Source organism: Piliocolobus tephrosceles, chromosome 3, assembly GCF_002776525.5.
Source record: "Piliocolobus tephrosceles isolate RC106 chromosome 3, ASM277652v3, whole genome shotgun sequence".
Lineage (NCBI taxonomy): Eukaryota > Metazoa > Chordata > Mammalia > Primates > Cercopithecidae > Piliocolobus > Piliocolobus tephrosceles.
Window position 1 is genome coordinate 112673417 of NC_045436.1, and position 22664 is coordinate 112696080.

Consider the following 22664-nt stretch of genomic DNA (forward strand, 5'->3'; position numbering starts at 1 on the left):
GTTCAAGGATTACACGTACAGGTTTGTTACATGGGTAAATTGCATGTCGCTGGGGTTTGGTGTACAGATAATTTTGTCACCCAGGTAAGCACAGTACCTGATAGGTAGTTTTTTCAATCCTCACCTTCCTACCACCCTCCGCCCTCAAACAGGCACCAGTGTCTATTGTTTCCTTCTCTGTGTCCATGTGTACTTAATGTTTAGCTTCCACTTGTAAGTGAGAACATGCGGTATTTGTTTTTTTTGTTCCTGTGTTCATTTGCTTAGGATGATGGCCTTCAGCTCCATCCATGTTGCTGCAAAGGACATGATCTTGTTCTTTTTTTACCTTTGCCCATTTTTAAATAGGGTTATTTGATTGTTTGCTGTTTAGTCCCACCTTTGATTTCAGACCAATTTTCTTTAGCAGTGCTCTAGTTTATTGTTAGTTTTCCCTTGTCTCTAGCTTTTAATTAATGCACCCAAACTAACCAAAGTCCTCAGTCTCACCTTGAATACTTTCTTCCTTGTCAACACAGCTATAGGAGCAAAAGCATGTAAATATAGAAGGCTGATCTTGGCTGGAAAGCAGGTAATTAATACCTACTTCCTGACCATGTTGGCTGCTTCTACTTGACAGTATTAGGTTGTGTTATTAAGAAGGTGAATGCAGAAACAATGATTGAATGAAATATCAGAAAAATTAAGGAAATGGCTTAAAAACATGGAAAGGAGTAGGTAGGGTGTAGGTATATTATCATTAGTAATAATAAAGTAGATAACTCTGTAATGCTGCATTAAAACTACATACAGAATACATGGTTCAGAGAAAAACCCTTTCTGGAAATTTATTAAGTCCCATGTGAACAGTTCAAAATTTTAAATTCTAAAAAAGTGCTCATTATATTTTTCTACCTAGAATATGACTTTGATGGCATTTTAAAAAAATGACTTTCCTCTGTTTTCTATCCCCACATGTATAAAATTATGATTTTGAGCTTTATTTTTCACCTCCAATGCTTACAGTTTGCCTTCCTCTGTGAAGCTGTTCATGAAATGCCCATTCTTCCCTAGCACTGTGGTCACCAGACGTAATGCTCTGCACACAGAGCTGGATGAGATCAGTCACACAGGAGGCCCTGTTTGTGAGAGCCAAGGGGCATGCACGAGAAAAGCACCTCCATTAATTATTCTGTTGTCAAACTGGTTAGCCAAGTCTACCTTGTCCTCAATAGCACATGTTCAAAACCTATTTTGAACAAGTGTCATTCTCAAAGAAAATCATTTCTAAATGGAAAATAAAAAGTTATCCATGGCCTCGACAAATCAAAAAAAGCATGTGACACTATACAACATCATATTTCAATTTCTTGTAGAAAGGAATAAGAATAGTTTAACACCACCAGCATTCATACGCGGAGAGCATCATAAGTACACGTACATACCTAGATCCAGGACCAGCCAAATAACATGGATCCTTCACAAGACCAAAGCCATTGTCTTGCCCCAAAAGCACATCCTTGAAACACAAGAAAGACACAGCATTACTGCCAATAAACAGGTGTTTAAATTTACCAAGGGGTTGGGGTAAAAAGAAGAAACACCTATTTACGGGCAACCTACTATTGTCAGGCCACGTGGTGGCACTCTTACATAATCCCATGGCATCGATGCAGGCGATAAGCCGAAGATTTTTTTTAAAAAAGTGGCAGAGTCAGAATTTGAACTTCAGTCTGTCTCACCAGGTGCCTCCTCTAACAAAGATGTTTCCTAAGTAAGAGAAGTCTCCTAACGATTATCTCCGAAGTCCAAAACAACTGTTAAACTTGAAATAGGATAACGAAGACAATGAATTCAATGGGTCAAACTTTTCAAATGGCAATAGAGAAATATGAGAGATGATGGGAAAGGATAGACTATTACATTTTGCAAAAATCTCAAATGTTCTTAGTTACAATTAGTGAAGATATGAATTTGGATTGTAATTGGGTTGCAATAAGTTCTGGGAAAAAGTTCACTCACACGTGAGATCAATAACTCTAGGGACTTTTCAGGGGTAGTTGTTTTTTATCAATGAGGGTATATCCTGGAGTCCTGAAAGGGTTGTCAGTTTTTGACAGTATACAATTTGGTCCCTGTGTTCAGGTCCATGATAAAGATGATGATGTTGCCATTGATGATAATGCATTCAACTCCCAATTATTTATGACAGGAGACAAGCAAAAACCAGAAAAAAAATAAATCCATATATAATCTCTAACTTAATTTCAGTAATTTATTTTGCCATTTAACCCTGCCCAAAGGGTTAACTGCTCTTCACCCCGTTCCTCATTGTTTTTGTTTAGTGGCTGAGAAACTAACAAGCAATGGCAAGGGTCAAAGGTGATAGCAGGCAGAAGAAACAAACCCCTGAACATTATTCATAATTGCAGCTACCGGTACTGGGTATTTACTGTGTACCAGACACTCTGCTAAGTACCTTGCACCAACAAATTATATGCCTGGAATATTAGGCACTTGACTTTTCTTTTTTTGTAACTTAATCTTTTTAACAATTGGAAGCGGGGTATGTGATTGCAGCTCAGCGAGGTGACATATCTTGCTCACAGTTAAGTAAGTGGAGAAACTATGATTCAAGCCATGATCTCTTCAAAGCCCAAGGTCTTGCCATGGAATCTTTACAGGTTGAATGGCAGCTGGGTTGGATGCAATCAGACTTGAATGGCTTGAGAAAAATGAATTCCATATGTTCTGATTCACTCAAGTATCATTGTAGGGAATGAGAATTCCTGCTCTCCATGAAATTTATGGTCCTTTAGAAGTCTTTTCCCACCACTTTTCCCTATGTTGACATGAATGTGCCACTTTGCCAATAATTAATTGGAAAAGCCTAGGTCCCATGTGAGCTCCTAACCCAGTAAAGTATAAATATATATTCATATCCTATTATATCCTTTGCATTTCTTTCTTTTTTTTTTTCTGAGACGGAGTCTCGCTCTGTTGCCTGGGCTGGAGTGCAGTGGCCGGAGCTCAGCTCACTGCAAGCTCCGCCTCCCGGGTTTACGCCATTCTCCCGCCTCAGCCTCCCGAGTAGCTGGGACTACAGGCGCCCGCCACCTCGCCCGGCTAGTTTTTTGTATTTTTTAGTAGAGACGGGGTTTCACAGTGTTAGCCAGGATGGTTTCGATCTCCTGACCTCGTGATCCGCCCGTCTCGGCCTCCCAAGGTGCTGGGATTACAGGCTTGAGCCACTGCGCCCGGCCTATCCTTTGCATTTCAGTTTGACAATGAATCTAACTTCTGTATTCACATGATTTGGCCCCTACAATATCAAGCTTAAACTATTTATATGGATGTGGGTAAAATAAAGGAATTAGACCCAGTAATAAATGATTGAGAGAATTCTCTGAATCTTCTGTCAATCAGAATACCACTTGGACAAAGGAAAATATCTTCCCAATCTGATACAAGTCCAAGGAAGATAAATTCCTGTTGCATTTCTTGCTTTAATTTAAGCATATATTCACTGTCAAGACTTAATTTTCTATAAACTGGTAAGAAGTACAAAGTACTTATTATGGCAATTACAGCAAAAAAAAAAAAACAGTGGCTATGGGGAAAATACTAGGCATAGAATTATACCAACTTGTTGTCTAATTTATTTTTGTTAATTATCTCAAAATTGACTTAAAAATACACCAGTTCTTAGCATACTTAATAATGTAAATCAGCTGGGCACAGTGGCTCACGCCTGTGATCCCAGCACTTTGGGAGGCCGAGACGGGCGGATCACGAGGTCAGGAGATCGAGACCATCCTGGCTAACATGGTGAAGGCCCGTCTCTACTAAAAGTACAAAAAAAGTTACCCGGGCATGGTGGCGGGCACCTGTAGTCCCAGGTACTCGGGAGGCTGAGGAAGGAGAATAACGTGAACCCGGGAGGCGGATCTTGCAGTGAGCTGAGATCGCACCACTGCACTCCAGCCTGGGCGACAGAGCGAGACTCCATCTCAAAAATAAAAAATAAAAAATAAATAATAATAATAATGTAAATCTAAAGTCTACCGAATCTCAGTCTTCTTGTTTTGGGTTCCAAGTTAGTTATCTCAGTATCTCTGTCACTGATGAAATGTGAAGACAACAATATTCACCTACTTTAGAATATTTCAAGTAACTACTAAAATTAACTAGAAATCCTTATGAAAAATCTGATGTGAAAAATACAGTCATGTGTCACTTAACAACAGGGATATGTTCTGAGATATGCATCATTAGGCAATTTTGTCCTTGTGCAAACATCATAGAGTGTACTTACAGAAACCAGATGACATAGACTGCTACATCCCTCGGCTATATGGTATAGGCCTATTGCTCCTAGGCTATAAACCTGTACAGCATATTACTGTACTGAATACTGTAGGCAGTTGCAACATAATAGGTATTTTTGTTTCTAAACATGGAGAAGGTATGGTAAAAGTATAGTATTATAATCTTATGGGACCACTGTCGCATATCTGGTCCATCCTCGACCATTCTATGATGCATGACTGAAATAGTAATCAATAAATGTTAAAATGAAATAAATTCATTGGCTGATATTTTCAGATACAGAACGTTTAACTCTTGCCTCTCTTTCCCCATTCCCAGCCTCTTTTTATTCAAGGAGACGGCATGGTATATTGACTTAAAGACTGCAGTCAGACAGTATGGGGTCAAAACTTCACCCTACTACTTGGGCAAATTTTGTATCCTCTTTGTGATTTGGTTCATTCTTCTGTAACTTAGAGATAATAACAGTATTTACCTCATTGCACAGATGTGAGGACTAATTTTATTTTATTTTTTGAGACAGAGTCTCGCTCTGTTGCCCAGGCTGGAGGGCAGTGGCACGATGTCAGCTCACTACAACCTCTGCCTCCTGAGTTCAAGCAATTCTCATGCCTCAGTCTCCCAAGTAGCTGGGACTACAGATGCACACCACCATGCCTAGCTAATTTTTGTATTTTTAGTAGAGACGGGGTTTTGCCATGTTGGCCAGGCTGATCTCGAACTCCTGGCCTCAAGCAATCTACCCACTTCGGCGTCCCAAGGTGCTGGGATTATAGGTGTGCACCATCGCACCCAGCCAAGACTAACTTTATACTTATAAAACACAATACAATGACTGGCACACAGCAAAAATTTGATTATTGTTAGCTATTTGTATCTTCACATTTTGTGGAAAGTCGATTCTGTTTTGTATAAGCTTAAACGTGTGCGTGTAGAAAGGTACTAAAAAAGATTTACACGTTGCATTCCACAGAATCAAGTCTATATCCAATACTGTGGTTCCATGCATTGAGCAATTTCCTCAGCAATTCAGTAAGGTTTGTCACAGCATCTCATAGTGATTATGTTACACATCAGACAAAATACTGTGAGAACCAGAGAAGTCTCTAACTTAGCATCTGGGGGAAAAATCCCCACCAGTAATCTTATTTCTCCAAGGGTTTCTCTTTATAGGCTCTACTATATTTTAAATCTATGCAATGAACAGATATACGTTTCTGTCTCTAAGGCAGAAATGTTGGATATCTTTCTGTAGCTTTGCAGGTCCTACCCACTTTTAACAGGTTAAGCTTTCCAAGTTCTCACAGAAAGAAAGTGGCAACAGGCAAGAGTCTGATGCGCACTTAAGCTCTACCACTAATATCTATTTATTCTGCAGTGAAGAAGAATTACGGAGAGGAAAATGGAAGGTTGCATGTTTCAGAGAGGATTTCAAGCTGGCTGAGGAAAGGCCAGACCTGCCAAATATATGAGAAGGTCTCAGGCTACAAGTAGTTCAAAATGGTAGCCTCCTGCAGTCATTATTTCAGGCCAGAGATGGATCAATTGTCATATACAGAGGAACTGATTTCCATGATGACTTTGTTTTTGGAGGCAGAAAGGCCTCACTAATGAGAATTTTGAAAAAGAGCTAAATCCTTGTCAAAAACTTGTAAAATCCTGCCCTGTCAGCATCTGACTGGTAAGAGCAAGCAGCGTTTGTTGGAGATAGTATCAACTAAGCCAGCAGCAGAAACACACTCCACATTTTGGTTTTAACTCAGGCAGACAGCCTCTACAAGGTCACTTGTCAGAATTCTCTAAAGCAAGGATGAGAAAAATGATTAACAAACCTCCCCAAAAGCTTACTGGTAATGTTCTTGAAATGTATTCAATAGGAAATATATATATATATATAATAACTACAATAGTTATATGGTGAGAGTAACTTTGTTTTATTTTTAACTCATCATAACTACAAATAAGGCAGATGACGAAGAGGATGCAAGGAGCAGACCGCCCTGCCATGAAATGCTTCTCCAGTCAGCTAGGGTCTGGCTGCTGTGCACGAGACCAGGAGGAAGTTCAAGAATGCAGTCCTGGCACAGTGACAATATAAGAGACGATGCATTGTTCAGAAATTTCAGAATTTGTTGGAGCAAAGCAGTACAAAAGAAGTATTTCATTTGGAAATATTTCCCCCTCTGTCTGCATATTCCCCAAATTAAATAACATCTAAATATGGCATTCCCTTTATGAAAAGGGTACCCAAGTACTGTTCTGTATTCACTTGTTTTTCTAAAAAGTTTTCCAAATAATACAAAGTATTTAATTGGGATTTGGAGGAATCTCTTCACTTCCCTTAACACCCATGTTTTAGCTTTATTTCTTAATCAACCAGGCTTAAGAAATATTTGGGGGAAAAGATAAAATAACATTCATAGCCATCCAACCAACCTGTAAGACAAAATAACAATATCTAATGGGGAATAAACAATAATGATTTGGTTTTCACCTAAGCATTTCTATTTTCTTTAAAACATGGGGAGAGAAAGGAGGGTGTTTAGGCTGCTATGCAGTTAAGTTGCTAAAATCTATCAAGCTAGATGAAATTGCGTGTTACATATATGGATTTTAAATGTGTGTTAGTGGTAGGATAGGGAGTCAGAATTAGCTCTGTTCATTCTGAAGGAGGAAAAAGCTACTGAAGGCTTATGGGAAGTTGCCTCTACATTTGTCAGGGGTTTATACTGGGAGAATATATGTCTGTACAATTCTAAACAGAAAACATCTGGGAAGGGACAGTATTTTCTCTCAGAAGGGTGTTTGTATGTGTGTGCTAGAGTGCAGCAAACTTCTCAGCCAGTAACTGCTGAATCTTTCTTTGTCTCAACTGGTTTCTTCCGATCGATGTATTCCCTCTTGCTTAATCTCTTGTCATCATGCCCATCTTTTACATCCTGGCCCCAAATCCCATTTCCCTTCAGGAGAAGCACTTTCAGATCACCTCAGAATTAATCACTTTCCTTACCATAGCATATTATTGATCACCATTCCCAAAGCATTCACTAGTCATATTAGAATTATTTTTATATAAGGTCGTATTCCTTGCTTAATTGTGAACCCCAGAAAGGCATGAGCCTTTTTTTTTCCTTTGTGTATCCTTTGATGCTGTAACACAGCATTTGTCATACAACACATGCTCTACAGATGCTTGCTGAATGGCTGACTTCTCTGAAAGGGAAAACAGCAGAATCTGAGAGGGGGCAGTGGAGCAGAGTTCTTCCTTCCCTGTGCTAACCGGTATGTGATTCCTATTATTTTCTTTGGTGGGAAGGGAAGCATGAGGCAGGCCACTGCTCTCCAGTGGAAGTGAAGCCTGAGGATAGGCTAAGAATTGGGGAAATTAATAGGCTCCTAGGAGTCAGAATGCTCAGCTTCTATTCCTAGCATTGCTTAAAATTTTCAGGGGGAAAGTACTTTATAACCCTTGCAGCATTTGGTGCCTTTATTAGAAAATCCTTTTATGTGAGATTTTGAGTTTTTATTTTCTCTCCTCACCAGGATAATACACAGAAAGAACTCAGGTGGGAGTCTGAGAGACAGGGGTCTGACATGTGTAATATACTCTACTGCACAGGATTATCATGAGAGTTAAATGAAATAATAAATGTAGATTACACTTAGCTCAGGACCTGCCACACACTTAGCCGAGGGCCAGGAATTCAATAACCAATGACTATCAATGTCAATCACTCTAGCTATTTTGTAGATGCAAAGTCCAATAGAAACAGAAAGGGTGCAAAGCTAAAACGTTCTAAATACTCAGATCCAGACTCTAATCCATTAAAAAACAAAAAACAAAAAAAGATAATCCCTAATTTTTCCTAACCTTGCGTTTTTGCATTGAGAGGTGGTGACTTCCTAAAAAGGAGATAGATAGATAATCTGTATAACAATATAGGTAATCTAGATACCTATATCTTTGTAAGGAAACCAGGCAGGGACACTTGAGAAACTCAACTCATGAAAACAAATGCTACTTTTCTGTTTTCACAAGGAAAGCAGAACTGGGAGAGGAGGGGGTGAGAGTGTGGGGGGTTGGGGAGCCCTATTAAAGCTTCTAGGGAGGAAGGGTCAGTCCGAGGCCAGGACTTGCTGGTTGCACGTACCTGGTGCTTGTCTGCAGTGGCGGGAGATGATCTGGACCTCACGTGGACAGGGCCGGCGAGGACGTCTGATCGTTCCAGCAGGTCCTCAGCCGACATGGACTTTCCGGCCCTGGCCCCCCAGGAGGATGGCTCCCTGTGGGTCTCATCCACTCTCTGGGTGCCCCTTGTGCCACCGTTTGCTCCACTGAGCAGCTCCCTTGGGACCTGTGGGTCCCCGCGTCGCCGTTCCCAGAGGCGGCGGCCACCGGCAAAGGAGCTGCTGCGATCTCGGGGAGCCTGCGGGGTTTCTGCAACTGTGGCCGGCAGGAGTGTGGCCTCCCTGCGGGGCTGCAGGCTGGGCTCCCGCAGCGAGCTCAAGCTGGAGGCTGAGGTGAGGCCGGAGCCTTCGAGCGCCGCGGGGCCAGGCTGGAGGTAGGCACTCTGGGCACGCTCGCGCAGTGGCCCGGGCTCCTGGAGGCTGCAGCCGGTGGCGGAGGTAGGCCGCTTGCCGGTCTTGCGCTGGATGTAGTCGGCCAGGGCGCTCTGCTGGAACTGCTTCAGCTCGGGCCCCGACAGGCTGAGCGTGGAGCAGGCCTTGCCATCGCGCTCGAAGAGGCGGCGCCGGTCGGCCACACTGCTCTTCCTCTGCGGGCCCAGGGGTGTTGGTTCGGCCTCCTCCGCGACCCCTACCTCGTTCATCTTCTCGGGCTCGGAGTAGGAGCGCTTCTTCTGCTCGGGAGTCAGGCGCCGGCGAGCCCCTCTCCGGGCGGCAGGGGGCACGGGCCTGGCCAGGTCGCCCTCGGCAGGGGTCACACTGTGCCGCTCGCGGGGCGTGTGCGGGGAGGCGGAAGCCGGTGCCTCTGGGCTCCGCAGCCCCACGTGGGCCGAGGAAGGCCGCGGCCGCCAGGACTTCGATGCCACAGGCGCCCCCAGCTCCAGGTCCCGGCGTCGAAAGGAAGTGGCCCCCAAGACACGAGACTGTGCATCCTTGATGCTGTTCCGGTAGGCGCGACTGAAGGGGGCATCCAGCAAGGGCGACTCGGGCGAGCCGGGCCTGTCCCGCCACTCGGGCTCCCTCTCTGGCTCGCTGGAGAGCTGGAAGGTGCTCTGGCTGCGGAGGAGCCGAGCATCCGGCCTCTGGGGGCCACGGCCGCTGTCCGAGGTTCCTCCACTCAACTGCTGACCACAGGGCTGCCGGGAAGCCTCTTCCAACTTCAGCTCCCCGTTTTTGAAGTGCTGCTCCCCGTTGCCTAGGGGTTCAGCTGACTCAGAGAAACGGATGTGGGCTTTTATCTCCTCTAAGTCATTCCCAGAAGTACTGGAAGTTGAGACGGTCCTGTGGGGCCTATAGTTATGGCCAAAACCGGAGCCGCCCACACTGGGTCTCTGGCTCCCTTGCTCTCGCTGCTCGAATTTGGAGACCTTCTCCAGCACCGAGCAGTGGGGCTTCCCGTACTGAAAGCCCTGAAGAGCCGAGGCGCTGCCTGGGCCGGGCCCCCTCCGGCCAAGACTGGATGTGTGCGGGTGCGAGGCGGCAGGCAGCTCTTCAGGCCTTGGGTCTGTACTGTGGAAAGAGGCCGAGGCACCGGTCCTCCCCTCGGGCCGCGGGTAGGAAACCTGCCGGTCCAGATGGCTCCCGAGGTCAGGAGCGGCTTTCCTCCCAGGGTCTTCTGCCTTGGTGTTGACTGCACAGGTGGGCCTTCCCCCCGGGTAACCCTCCTGGGCTCCCCGGCCTAGCTCCAGGCTGCTGTGTCTTCTCAGACTCTCAGGAATGTTCTGGAGAGATGAGAAGGCTGACTTGGTCTTGCCAAAGTTGCCTGACAGGCTCTGACCTAGGCCTTCTCTCTCCAGCCTCCTCCAGAGGTTGGCATTGTGGTCTTCCTGGAAATCACCCTCCCAAGGCTCTGAGAGCCTGGAAGATCTCTTGTCTTCACCCGCTTGCCAGGCCTGAGCCTGAGGGCATTTGAGGCTGTGGGGATGAGAAGATGGTTTGTTGCTCTGGGTGCTCTTTCTCTCATTGGAATGTGGGCTGTTGCCTTGGGGAGGTGTGAGATGTCTCTTCAGGGAGGCATCTTCCTCATTTTCAGGCACTGAAGAAAAATGGACTTTGGAGGGGACATACTTGACTGTAGCTTCTGGTTTCTTCTCCACCGGGGACAGCAAGTCATGTTCTAAGGGCTGGCAAAAGGCAAACCCAGGCCTGCTAGATCCATTCTGGTTCCCATTCTCATCAATGGTAGCCATCTTGTTGCACGCTCCCTGAGGGGCTATGTATCCACTCTCCTTGGCCAGTGCAGGGTACAGCATACCGTTGCTACTCACAGAAGGCTGAGGCACCTGGGCAAAGTGTGGCTCCAGGGAAGGTACAGGGTAGATGCTGGTCGGCAGCAGGGGTTGGCCAGGTTGGGCCTTCTGGGTATAGTTATGCTTGGGCTTCACTGGGGGGCTGTTCTCTGGACTCTTCTCCAGCACAGTATGCAGCTGCTCCTCTATGAATGGAGACTTCAGGGAGCCTAAAGAGTTTGCCTGAGGCCGGCAGAGCCGTTTCTGATCAAGGCTAGACCACGAGCTGGGCCGCTCACGGTGCCGAAACGCTGCATAACTGTCACTCCGAGCTGGAGGCAGGGGTGCACCCACCTTAGGAGGAAGGTTGTCTGTGGCAGTCTCCAAGGAACTGGGGCACTGCTGGCTCCAGGATGGGGGTGGTACTCCCTTGCCCCGAGGAATATTAGACCATTTATCATAGCCCTGACCATCTGTTGAGGCTCGGGCCTCCCTACCTTGAAGCAGCAGGGCTGAAGAGTTCACCTCATACTCTGCTGAGACTCCCCTCCGGGTGTCATAGACTGTCTTGACATAGCGAATATCTGCCTGCCTCATCCCTTCAAGGAGGCCACCTCGAGCAGAAGTATTGTCCATGGAGCTTGAACGCTCCCGGGCAGAGATGCCAGGGGGTGGATACTCCAGGATGCTAGAACTGGTGGAGAAAGAGCTGTAAGCCGAGTCTCTCTTGTTATGGAAGTGGCTGAGCTGGTCAATGCTGCCGGTGGACTTGGCAGGGGAAAGATGACAGGGTGGGTATACCCCACTGGGCTCCAGGCTCTCCATGCTCCCCTGGGAGCTGCAGTGGTCAGGGCTCCGCCTTAGATAGGCATGGTCATAGTTGGAGAGGTCACTAGTAGAGGAGCTGGAAGAAAGGGAGACAAAGCAGTCAGCACCACTGAGCTGTTATCATTTCGTAGGCTTACAGGCAGAGGACCCAGCTTATAAATGTTCTCTTGTGCAAGAGGTTTGGTGTTTGGAAGTGTGGGTAAAAAGGGCCATATTTGGACCTTGCTCAGCCTCCTTGTTTGTCATTGCTAGGAGTAACTGCCCAACACTCTAACCTATCTGCCTCCGATTAATCACCCAGGCTAGCAAGGAGGAATGAGGAGCTCAGAGGAAGCCACGTGGCCTTTGGGCACAGGCAGCACTTTGATGTGATTTGCTGCATGCTGGAAATGACATTCTGCATGCGCCAAGAAATGAGAGAGGTGGAAGAGTGATTGAGACCGAAATTGTGTGTCTACTGGGGTTGTTTGTGGGAAGAGGAGAAAAGCTTAGTAAGAGAATAGGCACGGGTGAAGGAGACTTTGTGTGCTCATGTGTATGTTTTTAGTTAATATCTTTCCTTTTTATGGAATTGAAGGATACACCCTGGCAATCTTCCTGGAATCTCAACTGCACTAGAAACAATTTGTTTGTGGTAAGAAAGCTAAACACAAAGCTGAATGAGAGAAATTAGAGTCAGAAAAAGCTCATAAGAGGCAGAGAGAAGGGGAAAGAGGGAAGGAAAGGGAAGCTTTATGAGAAGGCTTAATCATAGGGGCTCTTGGGTGCTGGGATTCCATCACCTGTGGATGACTTCCAAAAGCCAAAGCAAAGCCTCCTCATACATTTAGGAGGGCAAGACCTTCTCATTTACAAGCTCCTCCAGATGGTTTTCAGAGCCCGTCTGGAGAAGAGGAAAAAGACTATCAATCATGGCATTGTAAACTCCAAAAAGTTGTCTCAAAATAAAATTACTTATAAACTCAAATATATATATCACTTAAAACTTGACAATAAGAAAACAACCTGATTTAAAAACTGGCCAAAGACATCCTAAGAAGATACACAGATGGTAAATAAGCAAATGAAAAGGCTGTCATCGTAAGTCACTAGGAAATTACAAATTAAAACAACAAGATACTAGGGAACATGTTTTCAGGACTTCCTGAGGGCTGTGTCGTAGGCAAAAACAACAAACAACCAACCAAACCAAACCAAGATACCACTACACACCTATTAGAACAGCCAAAATCCAGAACATTGGCAACACCAAATGCTGGTGAGGATGTGGAGCAAGAGAAGCTCTCATTCATTGCAGGTGGTAATGCAAAATGGTGCAGTCACTTTTAAAAGAAGTTTGGCAGTTTCTTACAAAATTAAACATACTCTTACCGTAAGATCCAGTGATCACATTCCTTGGCATTTATCCAAAGGAGCTGAAAACTCATGTCCATACAAAAACCCACACATGGATATTTACAGCAGTTTTATTCATAATTGCCAAAACATGGAAGCAACAAGACTGTCCTGCAGTAGGTGAATAAACTGTGGTATTTCTACACAATGGAATGTTACTCATTACTTAAAAAAAAAAAAAAAAAAGCTGTCAAGCCATGAAAAAAATATGAAGGAAACTAAAATGCATTTTACTAGATGAAAGATGCCAGTCTGAAAATGCTACAAACCATATGATTCCAACTACATGACTGACTTTCTGGAAAAGGCAAAACAATGGAGACAATAAAAAGATCAGTGGTTGCCAGGTCTTAGGGGCGATGCAAGGAGGAATGGGTGGAGCACAGAGGATTTTTAGGGCAGTGAAACTATTCTGTATGATACTATAATGGTGGATACATGTCATTATACATTTGTTCAAACCTACAAAATGCACAACAGCAACAGTGAACCCTAATATAAACTATGGACTTTGGGTGATTATGATGTGTCAATGTAGGTTTATCAGTTGTAAGAAATGTACTACTCTGGTGGGGGCTGCTGATAATGGAGGAAGCTATGCATATTTGGGGACAGGGACTATATGGGAAATCTCTGGACTTCCTGTTCAATTTCACTGTGAAACTAAAACTGCTCTAAAAAATGTCTGTCTCTGTCTCTCTATATATACACATGGGGAGGGCATATAGGAAAGAATAAGTGGTTCCAATGTTTGTGACTCACTGTTCTCTAAAGAAGGGTAAATCACTAGAAGTTCTTGCCCAAGATTTTCTATTTTTAAATGGATAGGCATTTCAACACTATTAAAATTCATGATGTATTCTTATATTTCTAGATCACATGTAAATAAATGTAGTGTCTTATTGAACAAGTATGTGATAATGCCTTGTGGCTGGAATATCTCCAGATAATATGTTGAGACTAGAAGAACCATATTCTGAGTCACAATTTGTGCTGGAATTTAAGGAAAAAAAGACCACACTTTAAGCAGCTCTCCTCAAGAATGTAATATTTCTGTATCAGAGAAAGTCAGCTTACTGAATGGCACATCCTACTTTGGGACGGATGGGTATAAATTCAAGGAAGAAAGGAAGGAAATAGCTCCCAAACCAGCCAGATCAGGGAAATCAGACCCGGTACTCAATGGCATGGCATATGTCAAAGATTCTACCCTCTACCCCGAATTTCTTCATTCCCTTCTAAAAAAAGAGGTTGTACTAAAGAGGCATTAGACGGCCTTGTTGTGGATAATCCTGTATGACCCAGTCTGCTTCCTTTTTAGAGCTAATACTTCCAGGGGAAATGGAACCCCGTAAGGGCCGTTTCATTCACCATTTCTATGAAGGTAGGAAACATTAGGTAATCCTCCTCCAACTGCTGAGAATTTTAGCAGTTTTTCATTGAAAGGATAATTCAAATCTAACTTAGGAACACACACAACAAATCAAAGTAAATAAACTGATAGTTAACTGAAACACTACTGAGTGGGGAAAATACCATCACTAACATATCTTTTTTTGTTTGTTTGTTTTTTTCTTTGAGATAGAGTCTCTCTCTGTCGCCCAGGCTGGAGTGCAGTGGCGCAATCTCGGCTTACTGCAACCGCTGTCTCCCAAGTTCAGGCGATTCTCCTGCCTTGGCCCCCTGAGTGGCTGGGATTACAGGTGTGTGCCACCACACCCAGCAAATTTTTGTATTTTTAGTAGAGACGGGGTTTCACCATGCTGGCCAGGCAGGTCTCAAACTCCTAACCTCAAATGATCCACCCTCCTTGGCCTCCCAAAGTGCTGGGATTACAGGTGTGAGCCACCATGCCTGGCCTAACATATCTTAAAATATAGATGGTGTCTATAAGTATGAAATCTCTGTTACACATATCTCTAATCAGACCAGTGCAAGGGTATTGTGGGTTCCCTCCTGTAGCAAACCTAAGGTAGAAAGGCCATGGGAGGCCTCTGTCAGGTGCTCTCCCTCCTACCCAGAGAGGGTTCTGTCCCTTCAGAATTACCATTCCCAAGCTGCCTGGGGAATACAGGCGCTGATATCACTCTCTAGGATAAGTTCTTCCACTGCTCTCTGGAAATAATTCATTTTTATTACCTTTGCCATCGATACCTCCAAAATGGCACTTTTAACGATGGGTAAGAAAACTTGGAATGAAGGTTTTCAATCCTACAACAATTCCACCAGCCTTACTGTCAAGAGGGGTGCATCTTGAGTAGATCAAAGTTCTTACCATGGTCTGACTACTTCTCCAGCCTTTTTCTTTCGCTCTTCTTCTTGCTCCCTGCACTCCAGCATAATAGTTTCACTGCTGAAACTCAAACCCAGGAAATTTATTCCTATCTCAGGGTCTCAGAGTCTTTGTACTCACTGCACCCACCACCTGGAATGCTCTTTACCTGGCTTACTCCCTCCTTTCATTCAGAGAGGGCCTCCTGGAACTAACTAAAGAGTATCTCTTCTCTCCTTTGTGCCTGTTACCCTGCTTTATTTTCTTCACAGCACTTAGCACTACTTGACATTATATCATATCCCTTTGGTTATGTGAAAGAGACTTCAACTGTATCTATAATATTTAAAGAACTGAAGCACACATAAAATGCTTGTTAATTCTGTGGTAGATATATGTATTCTTACAATATCATTCTATTTTGTGTGTTTAAAAGTATTTTAAACACAGGTATCTACCAGGTACGGTGGCTCACGCCTGTAATCCCAGCACTTTGGGAGGCTGAGGTGGGAGGATCCCTTGAGCCCAGAATGTCAATGCTGCAGTGAGCCTTGATCACATCACTGCACCCCAGCCTGGGCTACACAGTGAAAACCATCACAAAAAAAAAAAAAAGTTATTGTAAAAATATTTAAAACATAGAGCACAAAATAAAGTGTATGAAAACATTTCCTAAAGTGTGCTCACAGAACACTAATTCCTTAGATGATTAAATATGTTTGGAAAATATTGACCTAAATAAGCTAAACAATTTTATTTACTGCAAGATTTCTGAGTCTTTTATAAACTATTGTTCTCCCAAACCATTTCTCAGGTGTTGTTCTAAAAGAGAAATATATAATACGAAGAGATGTCTTCTAAACTTACTTGATCCCAGAAACTTTTTTTTCTAAGGAGTATCTAGTGGACTGTTATTCCACGGAACACATTTTGTGAAACAAATATTGTGGTGTAGGGGGCTTTTTATGTCTTGTTCACCATTGTATTCCCAATACCTACAAAGCATCTGAGATATTGTGGGTGCTCATACAGATTTGTTGAATGAATGAATCACTGATTTGATATTGCTATTTCAGCCTCTTGTCAGGGGGCTGGACTACATAACTTTTCAAGGACTCTTCTAAAGTACTTTAGTACTTCAGAACCTTTGGGTGAGATTTCCATAGGGCAGCAAAAACAGAATGTCAAGGGTCTGATAGAAAGCAGCTGAAATACAATTTCAGTGAAATTCCAAATCCAACCTAGCTCACAGTTAAATTACACATTTTCAGTCTCAGTCTCTCCATACTTCTCTCTCTCTCTCTCTCTCTCACTTCGCTCCTGTCCTTCCCTCATCCTCTCCCCCCCTCATACGCCTGCTTCTCAACAAGAAACAGATCCATAAATTCAGAACTGAGATTGGTTTCTGGAACTTAAACGAAGGCTGTCAGAGAGATACCAGCCACCTGATGTGGCACAATGGACCACTAGATGCCACTGTGCTCCTCAGAAACACACCTGGGGCGCCTCTGCACCTGCAGCTGCCAAGATCAGACCCCACAGGTGGAACTCAGCATGGGCCAAGCCCTCTGCCAGAGCTGCAAGCCTCAGGCATGGAATGAACAGAGCACAGAGTGGTTTGTGCTGCAGCAGGAGAGAATGCACACGTCTGTAACGTTTTGGGTTATTTGAACTTTCCTTTCTCCTTTTGTCCCCATGTAGTGCTTTTGTGCTGACGGTCCTTGTGTCAGGGTGAACTATTTTGAAGCTTGAATCAGAGAGACAGAGTGGTAGATACAACACAAGGGCAGATCCACCTGCCTAAGCCCTCTGGAGGCTGGGATGCTGAGGAGGAAGGAGGAGGTGCAGAAGTACAGCCTTGAAAATATTGTACTTCTGGTGCTGATGGCCCCATTCCCCTGAGGCCTGTCAGAGCTCACCATAGTTACTGTAAGCAGTCATTCTAAGCACTGATGGCAGCGCTATTTCTGCTGAAGGGCCAGCACATTTTTTAAGTCACAATATGGCTTTCGATTTAGGACTTCATAAGAAGGTTTGGAGGGACACTCAAAGACCCCACTGTTGAAGAGCACTCTGTTAATACATACACACCTGCATTTATAAGTGTGTGTCGGCCATTCACTATCAAGTTCAGTACCAGGTTTCATGGCGTCCTGAAGTCTTCAGCTTAATTATTATAATCAGTCATCATTCATTGAGTGCTTACTATGTACTTAAGAATTGCACATATGCTATTTTATATAATCCTCACAATAATCCAATGACGTAGGTACTAGTTATTTTTACAGAAAAAGAAGCCAAGATCAAAGGTTAAATGATTTGCTCAAGCTTACACCACAGGGGTAAGGGGAGATTTAAACCTCTGACTTAAAGGCCTAGTCCCTTACCACTATGCTATTCTTCCTTCATTGTTAGACTCCACACACCTTATCTTCTAAAGGCCCTCAACACCCCCATGCCTGTAAAGCACAAGCAGTCTGCCTTTGTCAAGGGTCAGGAGACACTGCTAGGAAACCTGCTCTCTGAGAACAGATGGCTCAGACGGTGAGAATAATTTCTTTCAGGGTGATTGGGAGGGACATGAGCAAGGGAGAGCAGCATCTGTAACCAGGAGGGAACTAGGACATTATCTCTTCCTGTGGCCCAAAGCCTACCCTGATATGCTGAGAAAGGTTTGTCCTGTTCAATTCCATGAGCTACTGTTCATCAGTGAGAGGTCTAGGATTTGGCCCTTGACTTGACCAGACATGAGCATTAAGGGCTGTGATTGAGTTCTGGCCTTGCCAAATGCATAGGTACCATCTGTTCATTAATCCTTCCAGAAGCTTCTAGCCTCCCCTCTTCCCCCCAACACACATGCACACACACACCAACACTTGCACCTCCTTTGTATGTAAGGACTAAGTGACCCTTATTTTCCTGACCTTGCTACCATTAGCTCTATCTAAGCATTTCCCAAAAGTGATAAGCTACGGAGTCTGACTCCCTGAGATCAGAAGATAGATTCCAGTTTGTATGGGTCCCAAGTCTCAAGTGGAGGGGAGTCCTGGCTTAGTTCTCTCTAATGTGCGGTGGTGGTCAGGCTGTGCTCCCTCCTTCTATAACCCCTCTCCTAAACCACTTGTGAGGGCTCTCCTTCCTCACCAAACCTTGACCCATACAACAGTAGCTAGAAAAATAGAGGAAGTATAATCTACTCATTACATGCAGCAGATTTGAAACCTGGCTTGGATTTGTCTTGACTTGGATACTGATCAGTTGTTTGCACTTGGACAAACTAATCTTTCCAAGCTTAAATTTCCTTTTTTTTTTTTTTTTTTGAGATGGAGTCTCACTCTGTTACCCAGGCTGGAGTGCAGTGGCACAATCTGAGCTCACTGCAACCTCCACCTCCCGGGTTCAAGCGATTCTCCTGCTTCAGTCTCTCGAGTAGCTGGGATTACAGGTTCATGCCACCACACCTAGCTAATTTTTGTATTTTAGGAGAGACAGGGTTTCACCATGTTGGCCAGTCTGGTCTTGAACTCCTGACCTCAGGTGATCCGCCCTCCTTGGCCTCCCAAAGTGCTGGGATTACAGGAACGAGCACCCAGCCCCAAGCTTCAATTTCCTATCTGCAAAATGGGGTTAATACTACTGTATCTGTTTTAAAGAAGTCTATGAGTCACTACATGAGATAATGTATACACTGAGTGGTCCTCAGTACATCAGTTGTTGTGTCGTTGGAGCTAAGATGGACAAACTACCTTAACTGAAAGAGCAAAATCAAGTGGGGAGTTCAAACACATGAATAAAAATGGATACGGTTTTGACTACAGCAGAAAGCACACTTAAGCACTGAAGGAAGAAAAATCTCAATTTGTCTAATATAGTGCTATCAGTGGAGAAATGTCTGAGAACTGATGGACCCCATAAATATCTCAGATGGCCATCTTCAAGTTGATTTAGCCCAGCACATAAAGGTAACTCATATACACGTCAAACACTGTAAGAAGATGAGAAAAGCAGCTGATAGAGATTTAATATTTAATGTGAGTATAAGAAAAAGTGTTCTCAAAACAGAGAAGAAAAAGTTCTTTTCTGGGAACATGACATTAGAAAGAAAGAAACCCTTTGGTCTCAGCTATAGCAACTTACCTGGAATGGTAGCTTTGGTGCCAAGGAGGGCCGATCATACCCTGAGATATCTGCATCATGCTGGCATCAGGTTGCTTCTCCCCAGACTTAGTTGTGTGCCACGAGTGAGGTCGGCCTGCAGGCTCACTGCGCCTGGGGAGACACAAGAGGGACCCCCAACGTTAGCTAAAGTCTCAGCTGAGTCTCCTCACCGATGTGACTTGTGGATTTGGAAGCAAACACTCTGTGTCCTCAGAGATTGAAAAGCAACCAAGTCAATACTGAGAAGAAGATTTTGCTACTTATTTCTGCGACTAATCATTGCTATTCTCTGCTTAACTTGTAAAAATTTTTACTTATTTTGACATAATTTCAGACTTGCATTAAAATGTTGCAAAATTAGTGTAAAGAATTCTCACATAAACTTTGCCTAGATTTCCTACATGTTAACATTTTATACTTTATTAATGTAAAGCACACGGAGTTGCCTTGGTCCCTCTTGGTCTCTATCTATCCATATATAAAAATGGGAGCCCGCAATTCCTTTCCATTTCCCAAAGGGCTTTCGATATATGGTAAAACATTTTCTGGGGATCTTGAAGTCCTCTGTCATATCCTGTTGCTGGATAAATGATACTATTACTGTCTTGGTAAGAACTGCATAAACATTAGCAGTAACCTCAGTGTGAACACTGCTGTAAGCTACGTGGTCTAGAGAACAAAATGCTCTCTAAAATTTCTCATTTTGCAAGTCAATGACTTCAACTTTTAAACATCCTGCCCTTACAACACAAAGAATTGACAAAGACAAAGGGAAAATGTAGGTGTCCTTCAGACTGCAACACTGAAGAATGAATTCGGGAAGGAAGCTTGCACTACTATAGAAGGTCAGTCAGGAGAGAGTTGCTGTGCCTTATTTTTGGCAAAAAAGTCAGGTAATCTATCAGGCATTTCATGCTGAAAATTCTTGAACTTTTAGACTGTAGGAGGATTTTTCTGCAGTTTAGAAACACTTATGGGATCCAAGAATCCATTTGGATATGATGAAAATAATAATTGTAAGTTATTCCAACTCATTGTACTTGGCCTTGTAGCTAAAAATGCACCTATCCCTTTTCTATGAAAAAATAAATTAGTTTTTGTAATATAAATAAAAAACAATTCCCCTGAAGCCAATAAAATTTAATGTATTAGGACATCAGAAAAATACTAGACCAGGTGTCAGGAGATCTGGGCTCTTGCCCTGACTTTGTTATTAACTTGCTGTCTGACCTTATGTGAGTTACTTCCCCTTCTTAGCTAAGCCTTTGCTCATCTAGAAAGTGAGAAGATTAACCAGAGGCTGGATTAACTGCATCTTAATCTAAAATAACTTTAAAAATATAGCAGACACTGAAGAGCTTCTCAAAACGGATGATGACTTAAAACACACACACACACACACGCACACACATATATTTCAACTCCTTAAAGAGAGATTAGGGTGATAGGAAAATGTTCTTGTGTGAAGCAAGGGAAACAAATACACAAGTTTGTTTTTTTTGTTTTGTTTTGTTTTTGTTTTTTAAACAGTCAACAAAGATTTACTGAATTGAAGGAGCCTGTAGTCAGGTGGACTAATGCTTGAGTTGCCAAATAGGTCAGGAAAAGTGAGAAAAATTCAACTCTCTCTCAAGAGTGGGAGAGAGGCTGGAATGTAGCTAAAGCTATCAGCTCTGAGATAAGACAAACCTGGGTTCTAATCCAGTTAAACTGAATACCACTGGTTTTAGCTTTTAGCTCTCAGGTAAATTTCTTAATTGCCCTGAGTTTCCTTCTCTATAAAAGGCAGATTATAGTTGAACCTATTCACAGGAGTTTTGTGAGACTGAAAATGAGAAAACACAACTGGCCCATAGTAAGAGCTCCAAAAATGTTAAGTCCTATTATCATCATTCATTATTAATAAGTTGATGAAGAGTAGACAGGGTAGGGAGACAAGCCTTTAGAGATCTCTAAAAGGAAGGATGGTAAATGATGAGGGAGATGGGAATGGGCAGGAACTGCTGGTGCTGATGAGGCGCCCAGCCCGGAGCTCCCCAGAGAGGTATTGAGTGAATAATTATAGCAGAGTCTGGCCTGAGACTTACCATGGTCACAGCCTGTCAGACCCTGGCCATGGTGGTGAGGAAGGGAGCCATCAGAGCAGTGGCTGTGACCTGAAATCACAGGGGTAAACATAGGCCAAAAAGAAAAAGACCTTGCCCACCTGGAAACTATAAAGGAACAAAAGGGAGCAGGTGCACAGCTTGGGCTACAGAGATGAAGTAGATGCAAAATCAAGACATCAACAGCAGAAGAAGCCAATATATGATAATTTGTTTGCCTCCTCGTCCCCATATGTATTAATTCATTCTCACGCTGCTGATAAAGACATACCTGAGACTGAGCAATTTACAAAAGAAAGGCTTAATGGACTTACACTTCCACATGGCTGGGGAGAGGCCTCACAATCATGGCAGAAGGCAAGAAGCAGCAAGTCACATCTTACATAGATGGAAGCAGGTAAAGAGAGAGAGCTTGTGCAGGGGAACTCCTCTTTTTAAAACCTAGATCTCATGAGACTTATTCACTATCATGAGAACAGCATGGGAAAGACTTGCCTCCATGATTCAATTACCTCCCACCGGCTCCCTCCCATAACACGTAGGAATTAAAGATCAGATTTTGGTGGGCACACAGCCAAACCATATCACCATACCTCTTTAATCCTCATTAACAGGTCCCATGTAATCACTAAACCTTGAAGTTTAGCACTGCTGCCCAGGCTGGAGTGCAGTGGTGCAATCTCGGCTCACTGCAACCTCCATCTCCTGGGTTCAAGTGATTCTCCTACCTCAGCCTCCTGAGTGGGAGGCTGGAACTACAGGCACATGCCACCATGAGTGGCTAATTTTTTTTTTTGCTTTTTTTTTTTTTTTTTTTTTAGAGATTTGAGTGGAGACACAGCCAAACCATATCACTATACCTCTCTAATCTTCATTAACAGGTCCCATGTAACCACTAAACCTTGAAGTTCAGCACTGCTGCCCAGGCTGGAGTGCAGTGGCACAATCTCGGCTCACTGCAACCTCTGCGTCCCAGGTTCAAGTGATTCTCCTACCTCAGCCTCCTGAGTGGGAGGCTGGGACGCACACACCACCATGATTGACTAATTTTTTTTCTTTTGTATTTTTTTTGGTGGAGACGGGGTTTCACCATGTTGGCCAGGCTGGTCTCAAACTCCTGGCCTCAACTGATCCCCCCACCTTGGCCTTCTAAAGTTGAATCAACCTTTTTTTTTTTTTTTTTTT

The 22664-nt window shown here is 43.7% G+C and overlaps 1 protein-coding gene across 2 annotated transcripts in view; it reads right to left on the minus strand.

Annotated features, from left to right (window-relative positions):
* SHROOM3 (shroom family member 3) overlaps positions 1-22664 on the minus strand; it is a 351019-nt gene that overhangs the window by 30897 nt on the left and 297458 nt on the right. For both annotated transcript variants that reach the window (XM_023222578.2, XM_023222579.1), the window contains 3 exons: positions 19354-19485; positions 8460-11625; positions 1425-1498 (listed from right to left, as the gene is read on the minus strand). In XM_023222578.2, the coding sequence (XP_023078346.1) occupies positions 1425-1498; positions 8460-11625; positions 19354-19485 (3372 nt within the window). The remainder of the gene's footprint in view (positions 1-1424; positions 1499-8459; positions 11626-19353; positions 19486-22664) is intronic.